The following is a 19,582-nucleotide window of genomic DNA, read 5'->3' on the forward strand; positions in this document are numbered from 1 at the left end:
TATTATCTACATCAATGTTATTAATTGTTTATATATAGCTAGGTATATCAGGTTATATTGACTTGACTTTTTACTTTAATTAAATTTACTTTGTTTTGGCCAAAACTACTATCTTAAATCGTGGTCACGATGTAGAGAAGATAAGGCGACACTACTCTCGTATCTTTCAATCATACAATATTGACACAAAAAATTCCGGCAGTTTAGCAGTTCAGAATTTTAACACCCGCCACTCAACGCTCAAAGGCCGACTTTTATACGAGTCGTAATAGAGATTTAAGTGTATTCATTGTTGTTCAAATGTCAATAATATGCATGCCAACATAATATATTTTATGTTATATTGTATGGTCGTATGGATTATTAAAATAAACCAATGTTTTGGAATCATATACCAATTATTATGTACAATGTATATTTATTATAATATGTTCGTTATATCATATATATACAAAAATGGAATTAGTAATATCTACATACAAATATACATTAGGTATAAAGTACGAGCTTAAACTGTTCATAAAAGCTCAAATATACTACCTACTATATCTACTGACCCAAATAAAGGACATACAAATACTCAAATAAAAAATCGTAATATTATATTTGTATAGATACCTATATAATATAATATAATAAAAAAAAATTAATTATCAAGCATGATGTAGAGAAGATATAATATCTAGGTACAATAGTGAATAGAATATATTATCAGTTAAAATAATAATATATACGTAATAATAATACTTATAAAAATAATAATTATTTATTTTGGCTCGATTTTGCCATTTGCTCAATTATTGTAAAAATTAAAATACAAAAAAATGTATTATTTTTAATATTAGATGAGCAATAGTTGATACGAGGTTAAACCACGGAATTCAGCCAGTAATCCACTATTGTAATACGGGCCATATTATTAAGTGTGTAACGTAAAGTTGTTAAAATATAATAAAACTATTTTAAATTGTACCCAATTGAACAGAATAATTTCTTAAAAATAATTCTTATTTGGTTAATATAAGATTCTGAATGAAACGATGAATGTATTGATTTTACAATGATGTGTGTGTTTTTTTTAAATTTTTTTAATTTTTGTGTCTGTCATCACCTTTTAGGACAGTAAAAATGCTTAGATTTTCTTCAACAGTATTTTTTCTGATAGGAAAGTGAATCTAGTTGGTACAGTGGGGGGTTAAAATTAAAAATTTCTCAGTAGTTTTTAAGAGCACCATGAAAAACAAAAGAATAATTAAGGAAAAACGGGAATTTTTACGCAAAATCTGTTTTCGAGAAAATTGATTTTGGTTTTTAGTGCAACTCTTAAACAAATGACCATTTTCTATACACCATAACATTTTCCAAATATTTTGACTTATTTTGAGCTCTTTACGGACATTTTCAGTTTCCATTTTTTCTAGTTTTTTTTCTATAAATATCAATAAAATTTTATTTGTTGGTTATAAAAGCTTGAAAATTTAATAGAAAGCTCCTAGTATATTGTTTCAAAGGCAGATGAAAAAAATTAAAAATCCAGTCACAATTTTTTTTTATAAGTATTTGAAGTTCAAATATTGAGAAAATACGTAAAAATGACGAAAATTTGCAAATTATTTTGAGTTAGAAATTCATAAACATTTTTATTTTTAAATCTAAGATTTTAAAATGTAATACAAGATCATTAATAAGTTTATCTATCTTTATCAAAAAAAAAAATGTCTACAAGAAAGTCAAATTAAATTTTTATGAGCGTTTGAAATTCATATTTTTACAACATTTGATATTCACTCGATTTCTCATGTAACGATTTCCTTATTTTGTTGTAATTAAAATAGAAATGACTATAGATACTTAATAATTTCACTGAATGTTCGTATTTTCATTTTCTATACAGCATAACATTTTGAAAATATTTTGACTCTTTTTGAGATGTTTACGGACATTGTCAGTTTTCAATTTTTTTAGTTTTTTTTTTTCTATAAATATCAATGAAAATTTATTTGTTGGTTAAAAAAGCGTGAAAATTTAATGCAAGGCGCCTGATATATTGTTACAATAGCAGTTGAAAAACATTGAAAGTACATAGGCACAATTTTTTTTATAAGCATTTAAAGTTCGAATTTTGACAAAATATATCAAATTTAAAATTTAATAATTATTTTTAGTTAAAAATGTATAAAATGTTCAACTTTTATAGCTAAGGATTAAAAATTTAAAACAATGTCCCACGTAAATAGGTTATATATAAATTACTTTATTCACAATAATATCATCAAATATACTTAATAATATCATAGGCTGACTGACTGTTTTCGCCCAGAATCGTTTTTCTAATACAATGATATTATATCATTGAATTCAAATTTAACACCATCCATTACAGTGGCCCACTTGTAACCTACTGTACATCAGAGCGACATCCACTTACCCATCTTTTTTATTTTGAAGTAATAGTAGGTATCAAAAAAGACAAAAATGTATACAATTTTTAATATTCTTTTATACATTCCTGATGCCAAGCATACTTTGTTGCTTGTGTTACAATTTGGGCAATTTAGTCGTAAGTATAAAGACAACCCCACCCCTAAAAAAAAAATTTCTGGATTCACCCCCTGGTACATGGCATTACATTATAAACATATTGACACCTATGGTTATTACTTAACTGAATCATTATTATCAAAACTGACAGCACCTGGGCACCCTATTGAAACTAGCCAACGAAAATGTCCTATGTCGTACGTGTGTAAGGAGACGGAGACAACGGTGCGACATCCTCTTAGTCATAATAATATCATCAAATATACCTACTTAGTACGTCTTAGTACAGACATGACAGACCATCCTCGCTCAGAATAGTTTTTCTATTAAATGGAATATTTCAATTCAACACCATCTATTTACAGTGACCCACTTGTAACCTACTGTACAGCACAGCCACACCCACTTACCCGATTTTTTATTTTAAGTCCTTCCCAGCCCAGTCCATAATTTTTTTTTCAATTCCTGAGCTCTCGATTCCCATCGACGATAACAGTATCCAGGGGAAAAACATAGTTTTGATATTGTACTTGAACTACATATTATTTTTGTTAAAACGTAAATGTAAAATTTACAATATACGTTTTTAAGGCCAGGTCCATAGCCAAGTACAACGATCCAACCAAAAATATTTGTTTTATGGTCTGGCCAGGCCCTAGCAGATCTCTTCTTGTTAGCAACATTATAATATCAAATATTAGTAGCCGCCTGTACAAGTAAAATATATAAAATTATAAAATATTGCCTAAATCCAAACCAATAAAAAATTATTCACTTTGAATGATAATTTATTATACCTTATTAACTTTATATTCAGTTAAATTTGATAATTTTGATTAAAATTAAATGTATAGGTCACATACTCAAAATTCAGATCATACTAATCGGATCCAGCTTTACAGTTACTGTTATGTCTAGTACCGTAGTGGCCAAACAACCCATGTCATGACCCTGCTTACTCGTTTATTTTCAACCCTACATTCTTTACTCTAATGGTGGTTATTGGTGAAACAATAAAGAATATTTAATGTATTTTTGGCGCAATAAAAATTAAAAAATAATCCTTGTTAACAATATATATGTATTTTTATTATACATCTGTTTAAAAGAAAATATATACGTAGTAAAAACTATTTATATCTGAGTTAATTTTTACTAAACAAGTTATATTATAAACTGAAGTTACTAACTTATTAATTAAGTAACATCGATTACTTCTTACTAATATACAAATTAAGAAACAATTTTTATTATCACACCAACAACTTATTGGCTGTATAATTTTACTAAAATATAACAATATGGTAATATATTGTTAACCATATCAAAGTTATAATAAACAGTTATAAAATACTAAAAGTAGATGTTTTTAATTAAATGATAAATTGTTTCGTTTTCTATTGCTTATAGGTATTATTTATCTTATTATTATTATCTATCATTTATTAAATTTTATTCATGTCACATTTGAAATATTATATTGAATCAGACAAATTTCAATCACTATGTAAATCAAGAAAAATAGCGCAAGAGGTACATGAAATTAGTACCTTAAAAATAAGTCACACTGAATCACATTTCAACATTGTTAATAAAACAATATAGGTAAAACGCCTTGATAACCAAATTTCCTTATTTTTGTATAAATTATGTTGTTCAATAGAATGAATAATATTATGTATTAAAAACATTAGTGCATGTTTGTAATAATAGATGTAATGTAACAAATTTACAATAATAGTGAGTATAAAAACGAAAAAATATATTTTATTAATGATGCCCTTTTTGATACCATAGTATATAAAAATAAAAATTGTGTTAACACGAGTCAAAAAATATGCCAATAATAAATTTAAATGTTCAATTAGTAATATAATTTACTAAAATAGTTTTGAACAGCTAATTAATAATGTAAAATGTTGATTTCTGGATCAAAATAGTTTATATATATTTATATATTTTTTATCTTAAATTAGGTTTTGTCATGAAAATGTCCAGCAATAACATATTCAAAGTATTAAAACAAAGTCGAAAAAAATCTTTGTTTTTTATACAAGCCAATTTGAAACCTTTAATTTTTAACCCGAAACACTAAATTAATTTTTATCATTTTTTTTATTCAATTGACACATAAAAAAAAATACATATTCCTACCTAAAAATGGAAACTGAACTATATAAAAATAAAACAAAATGAGAAATTTCAATCCATTTAGTCTTCATACAGTGGTGTATTATCACCCATAGAAGATTCAATCATTGATCTAGGGCTATTAATGGTATGGGGAGTTGACCGACCAGACCGCGGAGTCCATCTTGATCCAGGTGATGCATATCTGTCTGGATCGTTTTCATCATTGCGTACTGAACGGGACGATGAAGCATATACTCCAGGTGAATCTTGCCCAGGTTCCATTGTAAATGGATCATATGGTGTACCGGAATTAGATGATGGGCCTCGCGGTGACTTTGATGAATTATGTGAAGATGTTGTATAACTACTTTTGTAGGTCTTTGTTGGTGCTGGTGAATTATATCCGTATGATGAGGCACTTGGGGTAGGTGAAGGTGCATCGCTGCGTGGTGTACTTGTTTCTCTTTCTCGGTTCATATTATATCGATGATTGTTGTACCTAAAATATTAAAACCAATTACATTATAACAATAATTAAGAGGATAAAATATCCAGATGTTTTGTCTTAGACCTTAGTCTTACAAATGTACGACATAAAAAATGTTCATACAGTAAAATCAACAGTTTTTGTTGATAGCTTTAATATTAGAGAGAATTTACCAATTATCAAATTAAAAGTAAAAATATTAGCAAGAGCATATTGTGGTTTTAATTGATATTTAATTTTTTAAGCAAGTTATGACTATTTTAAAATTGTAATATTTAACATTGTTTTAACTCACATTTAATGGTTTTGTTTTACATTTAAAAATAACTGATAGGCTTCTCCAACGATATCGATATTTCGATTCGATATCGATATCGCGAACTTTTTTTCGGAAATATATGTATCGATAATCGTATATATCGATAATTGTATGTATCGATAATCGAAATATATCGATTATCGAAATATATCGGATATTCCGGGTTAAAAACAGCTCAGGATAACATTTGACAATTATGATAGTCATAGAGATATCGATATATCGATACCTAAATTTTTTTTTCGATATCGCACAATTCAAAACGATATCGATATTCAAAAATATATCGTTGGAGAAGCCTAATAACTGATTCATTTTTTAGGTTATTGGTTAGTTACTAGTTTTTATTTTTATCAATATTTGTCCAATGAAAACTTTTTTACAATTGCATTTTGATTATTTTTATAGGTAAAGGTATACAGGTCTATATACCATATTTCTTTTAGAACAGCCCAAAATAGTGAATTGGTAAAAATATATACATTGAATACTCAGACGTATAGTATTGTGTTGTATCAAGTTATTTTAAAATTCTGAATGGTAACTCCTAAATTATCTAAGTAATACATAGTTAGTAGTCACTATTTTATATTTTAATCACAAGTTCCGAGTAAAAAATATTTTCAGGAAACTAATAAAAAAAGTAAATAATATAAAAGATGTAAAGAAACAAAGTTAAGTAGATCTAATTTTAAACATATTTACATATACCTTTAAATATTCAACTGTTACGGTGATTATAAAATTGGGTGATGGGAAAAATACTTCAAAAAGTTATACAATTTTAATTCAACTTTAAGAAAAATATACAAATCTATAAAATTAAAGCTAAAATATATATCTAAATATCTCTTAAGGTTTTACTATAAAAAGTTAAAAAAAAAAATTTAAGCACCTTTAGGGCCATTCTTACAATGTTTGGTAAAGTGTCAGTTAACGCTAACCGACTGATAACAGATTCTATTACCGGCAGAATTCGGTTGGTTAACTTTAACCGGACTTTGTAAGATCGGTCCTAAATTGTTTAATTTTTGTTTGGGAATCTGTTTTGTTAATAAAACTGAGTCTTAAAATACAATGTAAGTGGTAACTGATAAATTGTTAAGAGGACGCTATGCCCGCATGCATTGTCTCCGTCTTACAAATGTACAACATAGCAAAATACTATTTTGTGCGGGATAGCCGATAGAACCACTCCCTCGGTATTTATAGTAGAATTACCAAAATTCCACAACGCATAGTGAACAACTTTATCTGTGTCATAGCGTTTTTATTATTTGGATAACATAAATAAAATTAAAGTTAATTTATTGAGAACATTAGGATTTATTTGTTTTTTTCATTCAATTCTTAAAAATTATTGTTAAATGCTATCAAAAAAATTAAAACGCTACGACACAGATAAAATTGTTCTCTATGCGTTGTGGAATTTTGGTAATTTTACTATAAATACCGAGGGGAGTGATTCTATCCCGTGAAAAACAAAACTATAAGTCTTCTGAATTTTATAAAAATTCATTTTCTTGAATAATTTATAAATTTATATACCGAGTTTATTATTTTACACCTAAAATATAGATAACAAATTAGGTTTGGATGGTATTGAAGAAATATCAACTTGGTTTGAAATATTGTTTTATGAATACTATGGCGGTATAACATTTAATATTGTTTCAAAAATAATATCATAATTCACAACACACTAATATCCATAACTTGTATCTTTATACGATTAATCAACCTAGTATTATTAAGTTAATACTAGAGGTGAGTCTTAACTGTTTGTAGTACGATAAATCGAACAAACCTTTAAAAACACCAAACTGAACATAATCCAAGAAAAAAGTTTGAAATTCTATAACTAATAGTCCTACTCCTTACTCGATAGTCGTTAGTTTTTTTGGTTTGACATAAGACTACAAAGTTTGATTTGACATTTAATTCAATTAAAAAGTTTGGTTCGAGACCATACTTTGGAGTTCGACCCACCTCTAAATAATATCAATAAAAACAATAATTAAGAAAATTATAAAATCATTTTATTTAGAATTACGTAAATTTAATTATAGACTTTTTTTATGGTTAGCAAACGTTAAATATTTTTATGATTTATAATTTGTGACTCAATATTGTGTTAACATATTACCTGCTACGAGATGCGTGTCGCCCGCCTCCATCAGACATGGGTGTAGAATATCCTCCATCACCTCGTTGTTTAGCTTTAGCCCATTCTTCAGCCATTCGACGCCAATCATTTGGATCTGCTGATTGTACAGGTGGTTTAGAGGGAGATGGTTTTGGACTGCTTTGAACAATTGGTGTAAGGGAGCTTGGATGAAGAAATACACCATCATGAACTGGTGCCTGAGAAGCACCATAACGAGGAGTAGCATAATTGCCAATGTAAGGAGTCTGCCCTGATGGTGTGTACGGCTGAATAATAAAAAAAAATGTTAATATATATTTTAAACTACTATAGCTAGGTCGACCATTAATTTACAGTGTTATAAGCAGATGGCTGCATGTTGTTGTATGATGCATGCGGGGATTGCGAATATTGAGGTGTAGCCGAGTGGCTACTATGACTACGATTCATTGGAGAAGGTTCTAAAATATTAAAAAAAAAAAAACAACAAATAAATAATCAATAATTAATAATGCTACTATACAGTATACACATACCTGTATGCGGAGAAGGTCCATAAGTTTGTCCGGCAGATCGAGACGCTACTGGTGTTACATGAGGGGTAGCATCTCGGAAATGTTCTTTATACCATCGGAATAAAGATCCAATAGAATCAAAATTTTGGCTACGGAAACGATAGCCTTCTGGTGTAACAGTTATGTACTCATGTTTCGACCTACGAGTAGGTAAACAGGATAGAAGAAATTTACCTGCATATTTCTGAAAAAAAAAAAATATAGTAAAAAAAAATAAATGGCTTTCTACTACATTATGTTTTAAATTAATTATAATAGGTTAACTTGTTTATTTTAAACAAAATTACAAGTATCAAATGGCTATATTTCCCATTAATCCGATTACATTTATTAATGCACTTTCATATTTATTGTCTGGGTGACTGGGTTAGTTCTCAATTGTCTGTTTTAATGTAAAAAAATGTATATCAAAATCACTTATCGAGTATTAAAATGATTTCATATATTATAATGATAGTAAAAACGGTAGTACTGAAAACAATTTTGAGCAATACTAACTGTGAAGCTATACATTAATACAAAATTATTGAAACTCTGAAACAATATATAAAATCCTAGTGGTTTAAGATGGTAATGGTTTGTCCCATATTTTATTTTTCAAAAATTAACAGTATATTAGCATCTTAATTCTAAGCAAAGCTTCATTATTTTTATCACAACTTTTAGACATTATCTAAAATAAATCTGTCAATTAACATACCTGTGACACAGATACAATGTAATGGATTTTTGAAGGGTTATTAGTTCTTTCTTCTCGGAGTATTTGCTCGGCCTTTTCAATATTGCCTCCATCTGTATCTCGATAATACCTAAACCGTAACAATTCTCTAGCATTGCTTGCCATTGGAGTAATATGACGTGCAATAATTTCATCTAGGTCTTCAAATTCTTCAGTACCAATCCAAAGTGAACGTCCCAATGAAAAAGCATTGACTTTCCCTTTTTCTGTTATGTCAATGTGTTGGTAAACATTATCAGCTACTTTCCAAGTAACAGTTAAATGGTCAGCACCTTTACTAGATGGTCTAATAATAGCATCTCCTTGGTCAGAATTATTCAACAATTTAACAGCTTCTGCAAATGATACATTGTGGAAACATGGATGCACAATTACTCGTTTAATATATGTCTGAGCATTTTTTATTTTATTCTTGTCTAATTCAGTTTTTCGTTGTTTGCTTTCAGTTTCATGATCATAATAAGGATCTTTTTGGGGTCGCCAATGGTTTTCTTGGTCTTTTAAATCTGAGCTTTTAGAAGTAGCTTCAAATGAGAATCTATCTGGTTCAATTTTGATAATCCGACAATGTATTGCCTGGTTAAAACGAACACGATCTTCAGGGTTGGCAACATGAGTATTTGATAAATTTTTCATTGCTATAAAGCCACTTATACCATTATCTAATCTTATACGAATTCCTGATGCTTGACCAGGGCAACCACCAGCATCAAAATGGTTCCATACCTAAACATTTTTATAATAAAAATAAATTAATTCCAGTAATTAAGTGATTATAAAAGTAAAAACATACATCTGATAATTCAAGGAAGTCGTTCTTAAAACAAAATGGACATTGCCATAAACCAGTTTCATCATTTCTCACTGGATTTGCCTTGTCAAGTTGATCATTTTGTGGTTTTCTACGTGCAATTCCAGTGACAGTAGATAAAACCATTTTTCCAACAAAAAAGGTTTCCTGAGTTTCCTTAGTTAATAGTTCAAAAACTTGAGCAGGATTAGGAGGCTTATATGCCACTCGAATATCTTTATAGCGGTGGTTTAACTCTTGGCGTATATCATAAAGTGTGATACTTTTATTACCAAAACCCTAAAATATTAACATTTTTAAAAATAAAATATTTATATTTATAAGAAAATAAAGATAGTATAAAGAACAGTATACCTGTCTTTCTAATTCTTCAGCAAATGCATCTAAATCCAAGTCTTTCAGTCTTTCTGGTGCATCTAAAATTTCTTCTAGAGCTCCTGCTGGATTTGCCTCCTCATCATCATACTCTAGAGCATCAACTGCCATTTTTCTGGCCCATTCATATGTTTCTGGATGTACTCTAGATCCATCTAAAACTTCTACATATGCTTCAGTACTATCACCCAAAGAGTTGGTATCAATTCTTATAAATCCAGCACAGTTTATAAATATCTTAGGGCCCATATGACATGCAGTAACTAATTGAGTTCGGTTTTCTAATCGTTGATTTGTCTGTTTCATTAATTTAATTAATGCAGTGGCTTTACGAGGTCCCAAACCACAGACAAATTGTAATAGGTTGGGCGCATAAACACGTTGAACCACATCGTTTATGTCAACACCCACTTCATTAGTACGATTTATAAATTCTTGATATAAACCTTCGAGTAATTCTTCTTGATTGAGCACTTCCTGAAAGTAGAAAATATTAGAATATTAAAATTTAAAATTTTATTCCATTATATTACATATCGTCGCTGGGCGAGTAACAAGTCGTATCTCAAGAAAAAATCAATTTTGCGATTTATACATAAAAAAATGCGGGAAAAAATAACACATGATATTTTGATAATAATATTAATAATTATAATAACAATCTTCAAGGAGATTAAAGATTTAATTGTAAATTTGCCGTAACTTGATTACATGTTATCAGTGTTCACGATTTTGTCTCTCCTGAACATATTACATTTTTGAGATACGACTTTTGTCTCTCCTGAACATATTACATTTTTGAGATACGACTTGTTACTCGCCCAACGATAATATATAATATAAGTGAATAAAATTGTATATTTAAAATAAAAGTTATGTCAATATGTGTAATAAATATTAAATAGCACAAAAATGTATATGTTATGTGCTGAAAGGATGTTTCAGATGGAGACAACATGGCAAACTTTTTTTCAGCAGATCCAATTTTGTGTAGTTAGCTTTAAAACTAAAGCGATTAACATATTATTAAACTAAAAAGAAAGAACATTATCAAACTTTCCCATTGGTTTTTTAGAATATTTTAATTTTTAAGCATTTTTATACATCGTTATTTTACCCTCATAACTTGTTTAAAAATTAAAATATCTCAAAAAATTACTAGAAAACAAATATGAGATAATATTTCTATCTTTAAGTTAGATAATTTATTAGTTCACTATATTCAAAATTTCAGACAAGAACACAAAATTGAAATTACTGAAAGTAAAATTTGGTGTTATGCAATGAGTGAAACAGAGATAACATTAACTGTCATATATGACATTCTCCAAGTCACACATTTAATCAAATAATAATTTATCGAAGCTATTTAAATCTATACAACATTTGAAAATAAAATAATTTGTATTATAAATTAAAAAACAAAAAAAAAAAAAATAGATTGAAATAAATACTTGATACTGATGATAGCGAAGACACAATATCTCATCGTCTGTTGAACACAATTGAGAAAATTCAACTAAAGGATCTTGCATTCTACGTCCTAAAGATATGGATTCACGTAAAAGTTGTGGATAATCTCTGAATTCATTCTAATAAAAAAATACTTTTTTTAAGAACCATAACTATTTTAAATGGAAATGCCTAAAAACAATGTACATACTTCTCCTTTAATAGAATTGGCAAAAATCCTAGCCAGGTGATTATCTAAAATTTCAACTTGTATTTGAGGAAATTGTTCATCAACAACTAGTTGGTCAACAACTGCTTTGATATCTCTAACTAGCCACAATGCATCCCTAGACTCTGCTCCAATAACTATGACATGGGGTTTTTTAAAAATTAAGAAGTTCCTTATATGATTGAAATCTCCATCTCTTTTTGCCTTTATATCATCATTAAATGGTCTTTTCATAATATATGGCAGACGTAGATGATCAACAACTTCACCATCAGTAGATAAAATACATGCAAACGATGCTTGTTCATGATCGGGCGAATAAGCTAATCCCATAACTCTAATGCCTTTGCTTGTATCCCAATCGTCATCATCTTCATCTACTTCTGGTTTATATGGACCTACCTATAAAAATTAAATATTAATTAATTATGTTGTAATAATTATTAAAGTTACTTACAGCTAGCCAATTTGACAGTTTATGTTTGCAAGATTTTAATATATGCTCTTTAGCTTCAGCCAGTAGACTTCGCCTGAGTTCTTTTACCATTTCAGGCATTAATAATTTTCTATAAGCTAAGTCAACACATTCACGCCTCACGTCATTCCATTGTTGTACATTTGAACTAAATTCATCCTATGTAATAATATATTTATTATTTTATAATTTTATAGATTATTATTTGTAACATTTAGATAACTTACTCTTATATAAAGCTGTTTGACTTCTTCTATATAGGGAAGAGAACCCAAACCATCTACTTCTTCATCAAATGAAATAGTAAGCAATTTATCATCTTCTGCCATTTGTAACTTTAAAAAGTCATCTCTTACTAAATCTCTCACGGGTTTACGTCGAATGTATTTCATTCTACACCAAAATATGAACAGTTAAGAATTATTCTTAATTATATAAATACTAAAATATAGTTATTTTGTATAACTTAAGATAGATTTTTTAACTATAAATAATGAAAATATAAAAATACTTACGAATAACAATTATGATTTTCATCAATTTCTTTGACACCCCGTTTGGTTGGTACAATATTGATTTTAGCACGATCAAAGAAAGTCTCACGCAAACATTTCCTTATGAGTGGTTCTCGAGATAATTGACATGCTACCATATATTTGCCAGCCTTTAAAACTTCATCAGGGGTTTTTAATAATCTGTTAACAGTTAAATATAAATACATACATATATATTAATATATATATTATAAATGATACTTAATTGTATTCACGCTTATCAATACTTACTCATTGCAGTATTCACCTGCAAGCTTATATGGATCTACAGATTCTTGATCTACTTCATGCCTTTGGTAGTTGTCACGAACATTAGCAGCAAAATGTTCAGGTTTTAAACCAAAACGTTTTGCAAACCCAGCTAGAAACATACATATTTATCTATAGGGTTTATATATTTATAAAATATTTAATATTGACATACCAAGTCCAGATTTTAGACACATGGTATAAGGTCCTGAACTACTTGCAGGTTTAACGGTTTCAACGTTTGAATCATCATCATCTAAATTACCAGCATCTTCATCATCATCAAGTACATCTTCACCAGCTTCTATTGCAAGTTTTCTTCTTTCTTCTCTTAGTTCTCTAGCTTTTCTTTTCAATTCTCTAGATTTTTTTCTAGCATTTTCTTGCATAGCAGGGACATCATTGGCATAGTACAACATAAAATGACCTTGAATATCTTTTAGTTCTTCATTTGTTTGAACTGCACGTAATTTATCAATATCTTCATCTTTGATAATGCGCATATGATCTGGCATAGGGGCATTTGTATCCATCATTAACATTTCCATCTGATAATTTCGCATTTTTTCCAATAATTCAATTAGCATTGTTTTGCGAGATTTCAATTGACACCACTAAATACGAAAACAATTTTAAATTCTTATTAATACATATTTATAATATAGGTAACAGGTAATACTATTGTTATATAAATTAAATACAAACTTACCTTAGCATCAAAATGGTAAACTCTCCACAAAGCATTGATATCAAGTTCAGGTTCAACATATTCTTTTCTGTAATATGCTAAAAATGGAACTTCAAAGTTTTGATTTCGCATGAAGTCTAACGCCTTTTTAATTTTTCCGATAGTTTGAGGTCCTTTTTTAGATTGAAGTCGAGGATCAATACCTCCTTTATTTTCCTATAAATATATAAATGAAATATATTATTAATTTATTATATACATTTTAAATAGACAGGATATATTTTCTAGAGACAAATGAGTTGTAGACTATTTATTGCTCTTTAAACCATTCAAATGTTTAATATAACAAGTATACTCCATTCTCCTTAAATATGTATTTTCATCAAGCTGACATTAAAAAATAAAATTTTACTTGTGTAGTAATAGTTGGTTTGCAAAATGCTTGTTTGTAAATCCAGTCCGCTTCGTCATCTAATTCGTCAGAACCTTCTGGTACTGGTGTAACCGGAACTTCACGTAGTTGCATTCTTTCTGGTATATCATTATTACGAATCTAGATAAATGAACATGTTTAAAGCCCAGACAATATAACCATTTTATAGAGGTTGTAGTTTATACCTGGTTGTCTAAGTCTGTAAAATGACCCCTTTTCAACTCGATGGGTTCATATATTTCAAATATTGATTTTCTAGTAGCTTTTCTACGTTTTTGAGGTTTTGGCCTTTGTCTTCTCTCACCATCTTCCTCATCTTCTAAATAGTCATCATCGGACACATCATCTTCATACTCATCATCATATTTTTCAAATTCGTCATAGTCAAAATCAACACCGAAAATGTCTTGTGCCTCTTGAAGGGCAGCATCATGATATACATGTTTGCGTTTTTTCTTTTTTTCCTTAATTGGCCGTCCCTCATCATCTACAATAAATCCATCATCGTCTTCATCAGAATATCCTTCTCCATCCTCATCACCTTCTACATCATAATTGTCAACCCGTTCAGCTCTTGAAGAAACACGATCAGTTGTCCTTTCTTCTTCCTAAATTGCATCAATAATAATTATTATAACATATTTATTTTTTAAGTATATATTATTTTTATTATACTACTTACATTATCAGACACATCAAATAAAGTGTTAGCAATAGCCTCTCGATCTTCAGTAGCATTTTCACCAGTACCTTCATCATCACTTTCTTCATCTTCTAAACGTCTTAATCTTTTGAATCGTTTCTAAAAATGACATATTTATAATATTACAGTAATAACAAACATAAACAAATTAAAACATACTCTTCGTTCCACTTTAACCCCAAGATTTTCTTCAATAAGATCATAATCGTCTTCTTCCAATCGATCATCAAAGTCGTCATCAGATTTTTTTCTCTTTATACCATCTGTACCATCTGATTCATCACCAGAACCATCACTTTCATCAATTGGATTATCGTCAATTAAATCCTTTAATTCTTCACGAATTTTGTCTTCATCATCTAATTGAATAATTATTACATATTATATAAAAAAATATATTTTAAGTTCAATCTTAAAACATTTTTATATTTTATTTCTCAGATAAAATTCAAGACATATCATTCTCAATATTTCAACAAATTCTTTAAGAATTTGGAAACAGAGGACGTTTCAGATTTGCGCAGTGATTTGTCATCATTGAATATTCATAAGTAAATTAAAAATTAAAAAACTTAACTTAAAATGATTATTTGTCTTATAATTATAAATAAAAATATTAGTGCAATATTGATTAGTTAAATAGATTAAAGTTTCAAAGTAATAGATATTGAGCAAATAAAATAAAAATAAATATAATCTAAATACTTAAAATTATTGTATACTACAAAACTACGTAATAAATACCAAGTTACTTAATTTTTTTTTCACTATACTAAGCAATTGCCAATTGAATTTAAATTATAATGTGTAAATTAAATGTTATTGCATTTTCTTGATTTGAATAACAATGAATTAAACAAGTAGTATTGTATGTTTATACCAAGTACATATATAGGATGAGGGGTTAAATTCCCCCAAAAATAGTATTTGTACAAAACATTTTAACTTTTAATTTATTTTATAATTTAGGTACATCTTTAATTTTACCGATTTTGTTTTAAAAATAATAGCATATTTAAATATTTTACCAAAACAAGAATTATAAAACTTATTTTATTTTTTTAAATGAGGTTTTTTACTTGTATTGTGTAGTTTTGAGACATTATTATTTAATAAAATTCTTAGATTAAAATAGGTTCATAGATAAAATTTGGAATTGTTTGATTAAAATGACAAATTATTATTTAAATGTATAGTAAAAGTAAATGTATGGTCGACAAGAAATTAAAAAAATTCTAATAAATATTAGCTACTTCAGTTAATTCAAATACATATACCTAACAGAAATAAAAATAAATTTAAAATTTATATTTTTATTATTATTAATAATGAATCCAATTTATTAGCATAAAGAAGATAAGTAAAAGTGCTATGGTAATAAACTATATACCTTCATCATCGTCATCATCACTTTCCATTGCTTTAATTTTCTTTACTTTTTTTTTATCAATTTCATCCAACTCGTCATCCTTTAAACATTTGAATTACATTAATAACATCATTATAGATGACTAAACATTACATATTTAGTTTAAGAATATATATGAGATTGAATCAATACAAACTCAAATAATTTTGAATACTTACTTCACTCTCCTCTGCTTCAGAATCTATAAACTGGGACATTATTCTGAAATAAAAATGTTGTTCAATTAAAGATAAGTTAATTACAATTTTAAAAAGTAATGAAGTTCAATGTAAATGTTGAACATTGTATGAATTCTACAGTAGTGTACTTCAAATAATTTAATTTTCATAATGTACATACGCTGCAACTATTAATTATTCAAAAAAATTATGAAGCTTTATAAATACAGAATACTTATGCATATCGCCAATTTTCAAATTTAAAAAAAGGGATGGAATGGGATTTTTTCATAAAAAAAAAAAGAGTATGAAAATGTGTATGTAATATTATAAGAGAAGGGATAACATTTTTCAATTTTTAAAATGAGATGGCATTTTCAAAATATGATTACATGAAAATATCTAGGTATTATTCAAATACCTATATAATATCAGATTCAAATATTCAACTGCCTGAAAAATTCAATAACTGTAGCTACCTATATATCTTCATTTAGAAAATCAAATTTGTATAAGATAAATGTTTCATATTTGTACGTGGAATATTCAAAACATAATATAAGATATGAGAATTGTCTATACAGTAGATAATATTACAATAGCTAGCAGTAGAGCAGTAACGCCAAAACTCAGTCGATGAATAGCAAACAGGTATTTATTTTTTTATCGCATATCGTATTGTAATTGTATCCGTCGAGGAGGAATTATCGTGGTTATAGTTGCACGACCCTATCACAGATCAATGAATGGTTTGGCGATATTATATACGAGACCTAGGTGAATATCATATTTCTGCTGCTACGAGTGGGCTACCTACGTACTCAAAACGCGACCGACAGATCGGATCACGTCGGACAGATGTTTCGAGTGGATAGCCACAGAACTGCCCAAAATATCCTAAAACAAAACACAAACCGGGCTTTCGAGAGGACCCGGTTTGGCGGAACGACACGTACGGAATGCGGCGTGAACGGCGGCCGTGCTTCTGGCCTTAGGTCGGTAGGTCGAACGGCGGTCGTGTGTACAACACGGTGGACAGCGGTCAGAAAGAAAAGATACTATTATGTACAGCAAAGGACTAGGCAGAAACCAAAGCGTAGAAATCGTTCGTCACTCGACGTTGTTGTTGTCGTCGTCGTCGTCGTTATTCCCGACGAACCACGAAGGCACGAACGCCGCGTTAAAAACGGCAGAATTATTAGTAAATATTAATAAATAATAATTAACAACATCGTTGTACGACAGGAGCCTGCTCGGGGACGGCCATTTTGCTCGGTTATCAATCACACGCGATACGTTATGGACGACAACGACGATGACAGACAGTGTGACCGCCGACACGTTTGCATAAACCGATCGGTGCGCCGTTATTACCGTAAGACGCCGTATGACGATCGTTCGGATTGCAGAACGAAGGCGACATTCAGATTTCAATTTTTTTAGATTTTAATTGTCAATACGATTTTATTTGTTGGGTAAAAATTCGTTAACATTGATTACAAGGCTCCTGATATATTGTTACAATAGCAGTTGAAAAATATTATAAATACATAGGCACCATTTTTTATAAGCATTTAAAGTTCGAATTCCGAAAAAATGTATCAAATTTAAAATTTAATTATTATTTTGTAGTTAAAATTTATAAAATTTTCAACTTTTATAGCTAAGGATTGAAAATTTAAAACAATGATATTTTATCATTGCATGCAAATTTAACACCATCCATTACATTGACCCACTATTATACCTATTATTTATATTTACAATATTATATGCTTTATGTATATTATAATAGTACAATGTAGGTACCTACCTATCCGCATTCTGAAATGACATTTTTACCCAACCGTACAAAGTGTCTGTGTTCTAGAATGTACCTTTTTAACATTTTGCACTTTTAATGCTCGACTGTACCTCGACTGTGAGTTAGAGCCTTAGAACAGTTTTGAACAGATGTTATCCATTGCAAATATTTTACAGATACCTTTATTGCTACATCAGGATTCATTTTTTATTAGTTTTAGCTTGGAAAATGATTGGACTGGTCTTGCCACAGTAATTGCTGGCATTATAAGAAAATGATGCAAGCTCTTAAAACGTCTGGAAAACTACGTAGGTACTCAATAAATCGTTATTTATAGGTACTATAAAGCTACCAAAATATTTTATTATATTATTATTTTTTTATTATTATTTTTATTAGTTTTCATCTTTTATAACTGTTTTTTAAGTTAAAATTTGTCGTGGAAAGTCCGAATTAATAACATCATTAATTCTTTATATTATATGTTGAACCAAAATCGTATGATGCTTTAATACCAAATTTTATTTTCATTCGAAAATCATTTCGAAACTTATATGCTCTCACGAGGCCAATACCTTCAATCTATTTCATTGAGATTCAGTACGTAACAAAAAAATTGTTGGTTAATATTCTTTGTGGGTTCCACGCGAACACAATCATGTTCAGTGGGGCTATTATTCTGTTGAAACAAATAAAATCGTACTTTTTAATACGAAAAATAAGGAACAACATTTTACTGTGTATAGAAGAAATAATTTTATTATACAATGTCATGAAAGGTAGATAATGAATGATCAGTGCTTAAAACATTTTGAACGCCGAAAAATGAAATATATTATGTGATACAAAAAAAGTAAAAAAAAACAAGAAATAATAGTTTAAATGAAAAAAAAAAGGCATCGGGCAAGACGAGACGATGTGGGGGGGGTACATGATGGCGAGTTGGTGGTGCTGATGATATTGGTAACTGGTATATGGCAACTGGTCACCTCTATAACGTTCTCACGGGCTGTCCTGTGGGGCGGACGAGAGTCGCGGGCGCCAAGACGACCATGGCAGCGGGCGAAGCCCGGCCACGACGGCTGCGAGAGCGATGATGGTTGGCGACGGTGATGACGGTGACCTGTATAGCTCGGAGCGAGCTAGCGACGAAGACTATGATCTCGGTGCAGCTGTGGAATCGGTGGCATTGGGACTCGACCGGCGCGGGATCGGACCACGGGGCGAAAAGGGGAGAGAATCTGCGGACGCGCCGCTGTCTTGATACTCTCCTTCGCCCTGG

General features: G+C 29.3%; 1 protein-coding gene across 2 annotated transcripts; it reads right to left on the bottom strand.

Annotated features, from left to right (window-relative positions):
• Positions 1-4,478: 4,478 nt before the first annotated feature.
• Positions 4,479-17,768, bottom strand: LOC100163545 (transcription elongation factor SPT6). 2 transcript variants are annotated; one of them, XM_003246081.4, is made up of 22 exons: positions 17,453-17,768; positions 16,497-16,539; positions 16,300-16,378; positions 15,069-15,268; positions 14,889-15,008; positions 14,392-14,814; positions 14,186-14,326; positions 13,795-13,989; positions 13,261-13,699; positions 13,068-13,197; positions 12,798-12,977; positions 12,510-12,675; positions 12,265-12,441; positions 11,790-12,209; positions 11,581-11,718; positions 10,106-10,603; positions 9,734-10,030; positions 8,902-9,666; positions 8,163-8,385; positions 7,981-8,087; positions 7,627-7,913; positions 4,479-5,173 (listed from the first exon to the last, which is right to left on the bottom strand). In XM_003246081.4, the coding sequence occupies exons 2-22, from the start codon at positions 16,533-16,535 to the stop codon at positions 4,753-4,755; spliced, it is 5,445 nt and encodes a 1,814-aa protein (XP_003246129.1). In that variant the 5' UTR covers positions 16,536-16,539; positions 17,453-17,768; the 3' UTR covers positions 4,479-4,752. The 2 variants fall into 2 exon arrangements, with proteins under 2 accessions (XP_003246129.1, XP_001950257.2); XM_001950222.5 differs by having other exon boundaries at positions 17,412-17,768.
• Between the last annotated feature and the right edge of the window lie 1,814 nt (positions 17,769-19,582).

The sequence above is a fragment of the Acyrthosiphon pisum genome, chromosome A2 (assembly GCF_005508785.2).
Source record: "Acyrthosiphon pisum isolate AL4f chromosome A2, pea_aphid_22Mar2018_4r6ur, whole genome shotgun sequence".
NCBI classification, from domain to species: domain Eukaryota; kingdom Metazoa; phylum Arthropoda; class Insecta; order Hemiptera; family Aphididae; genus Acyrthosiphon; species Acyrthosiphon pisum.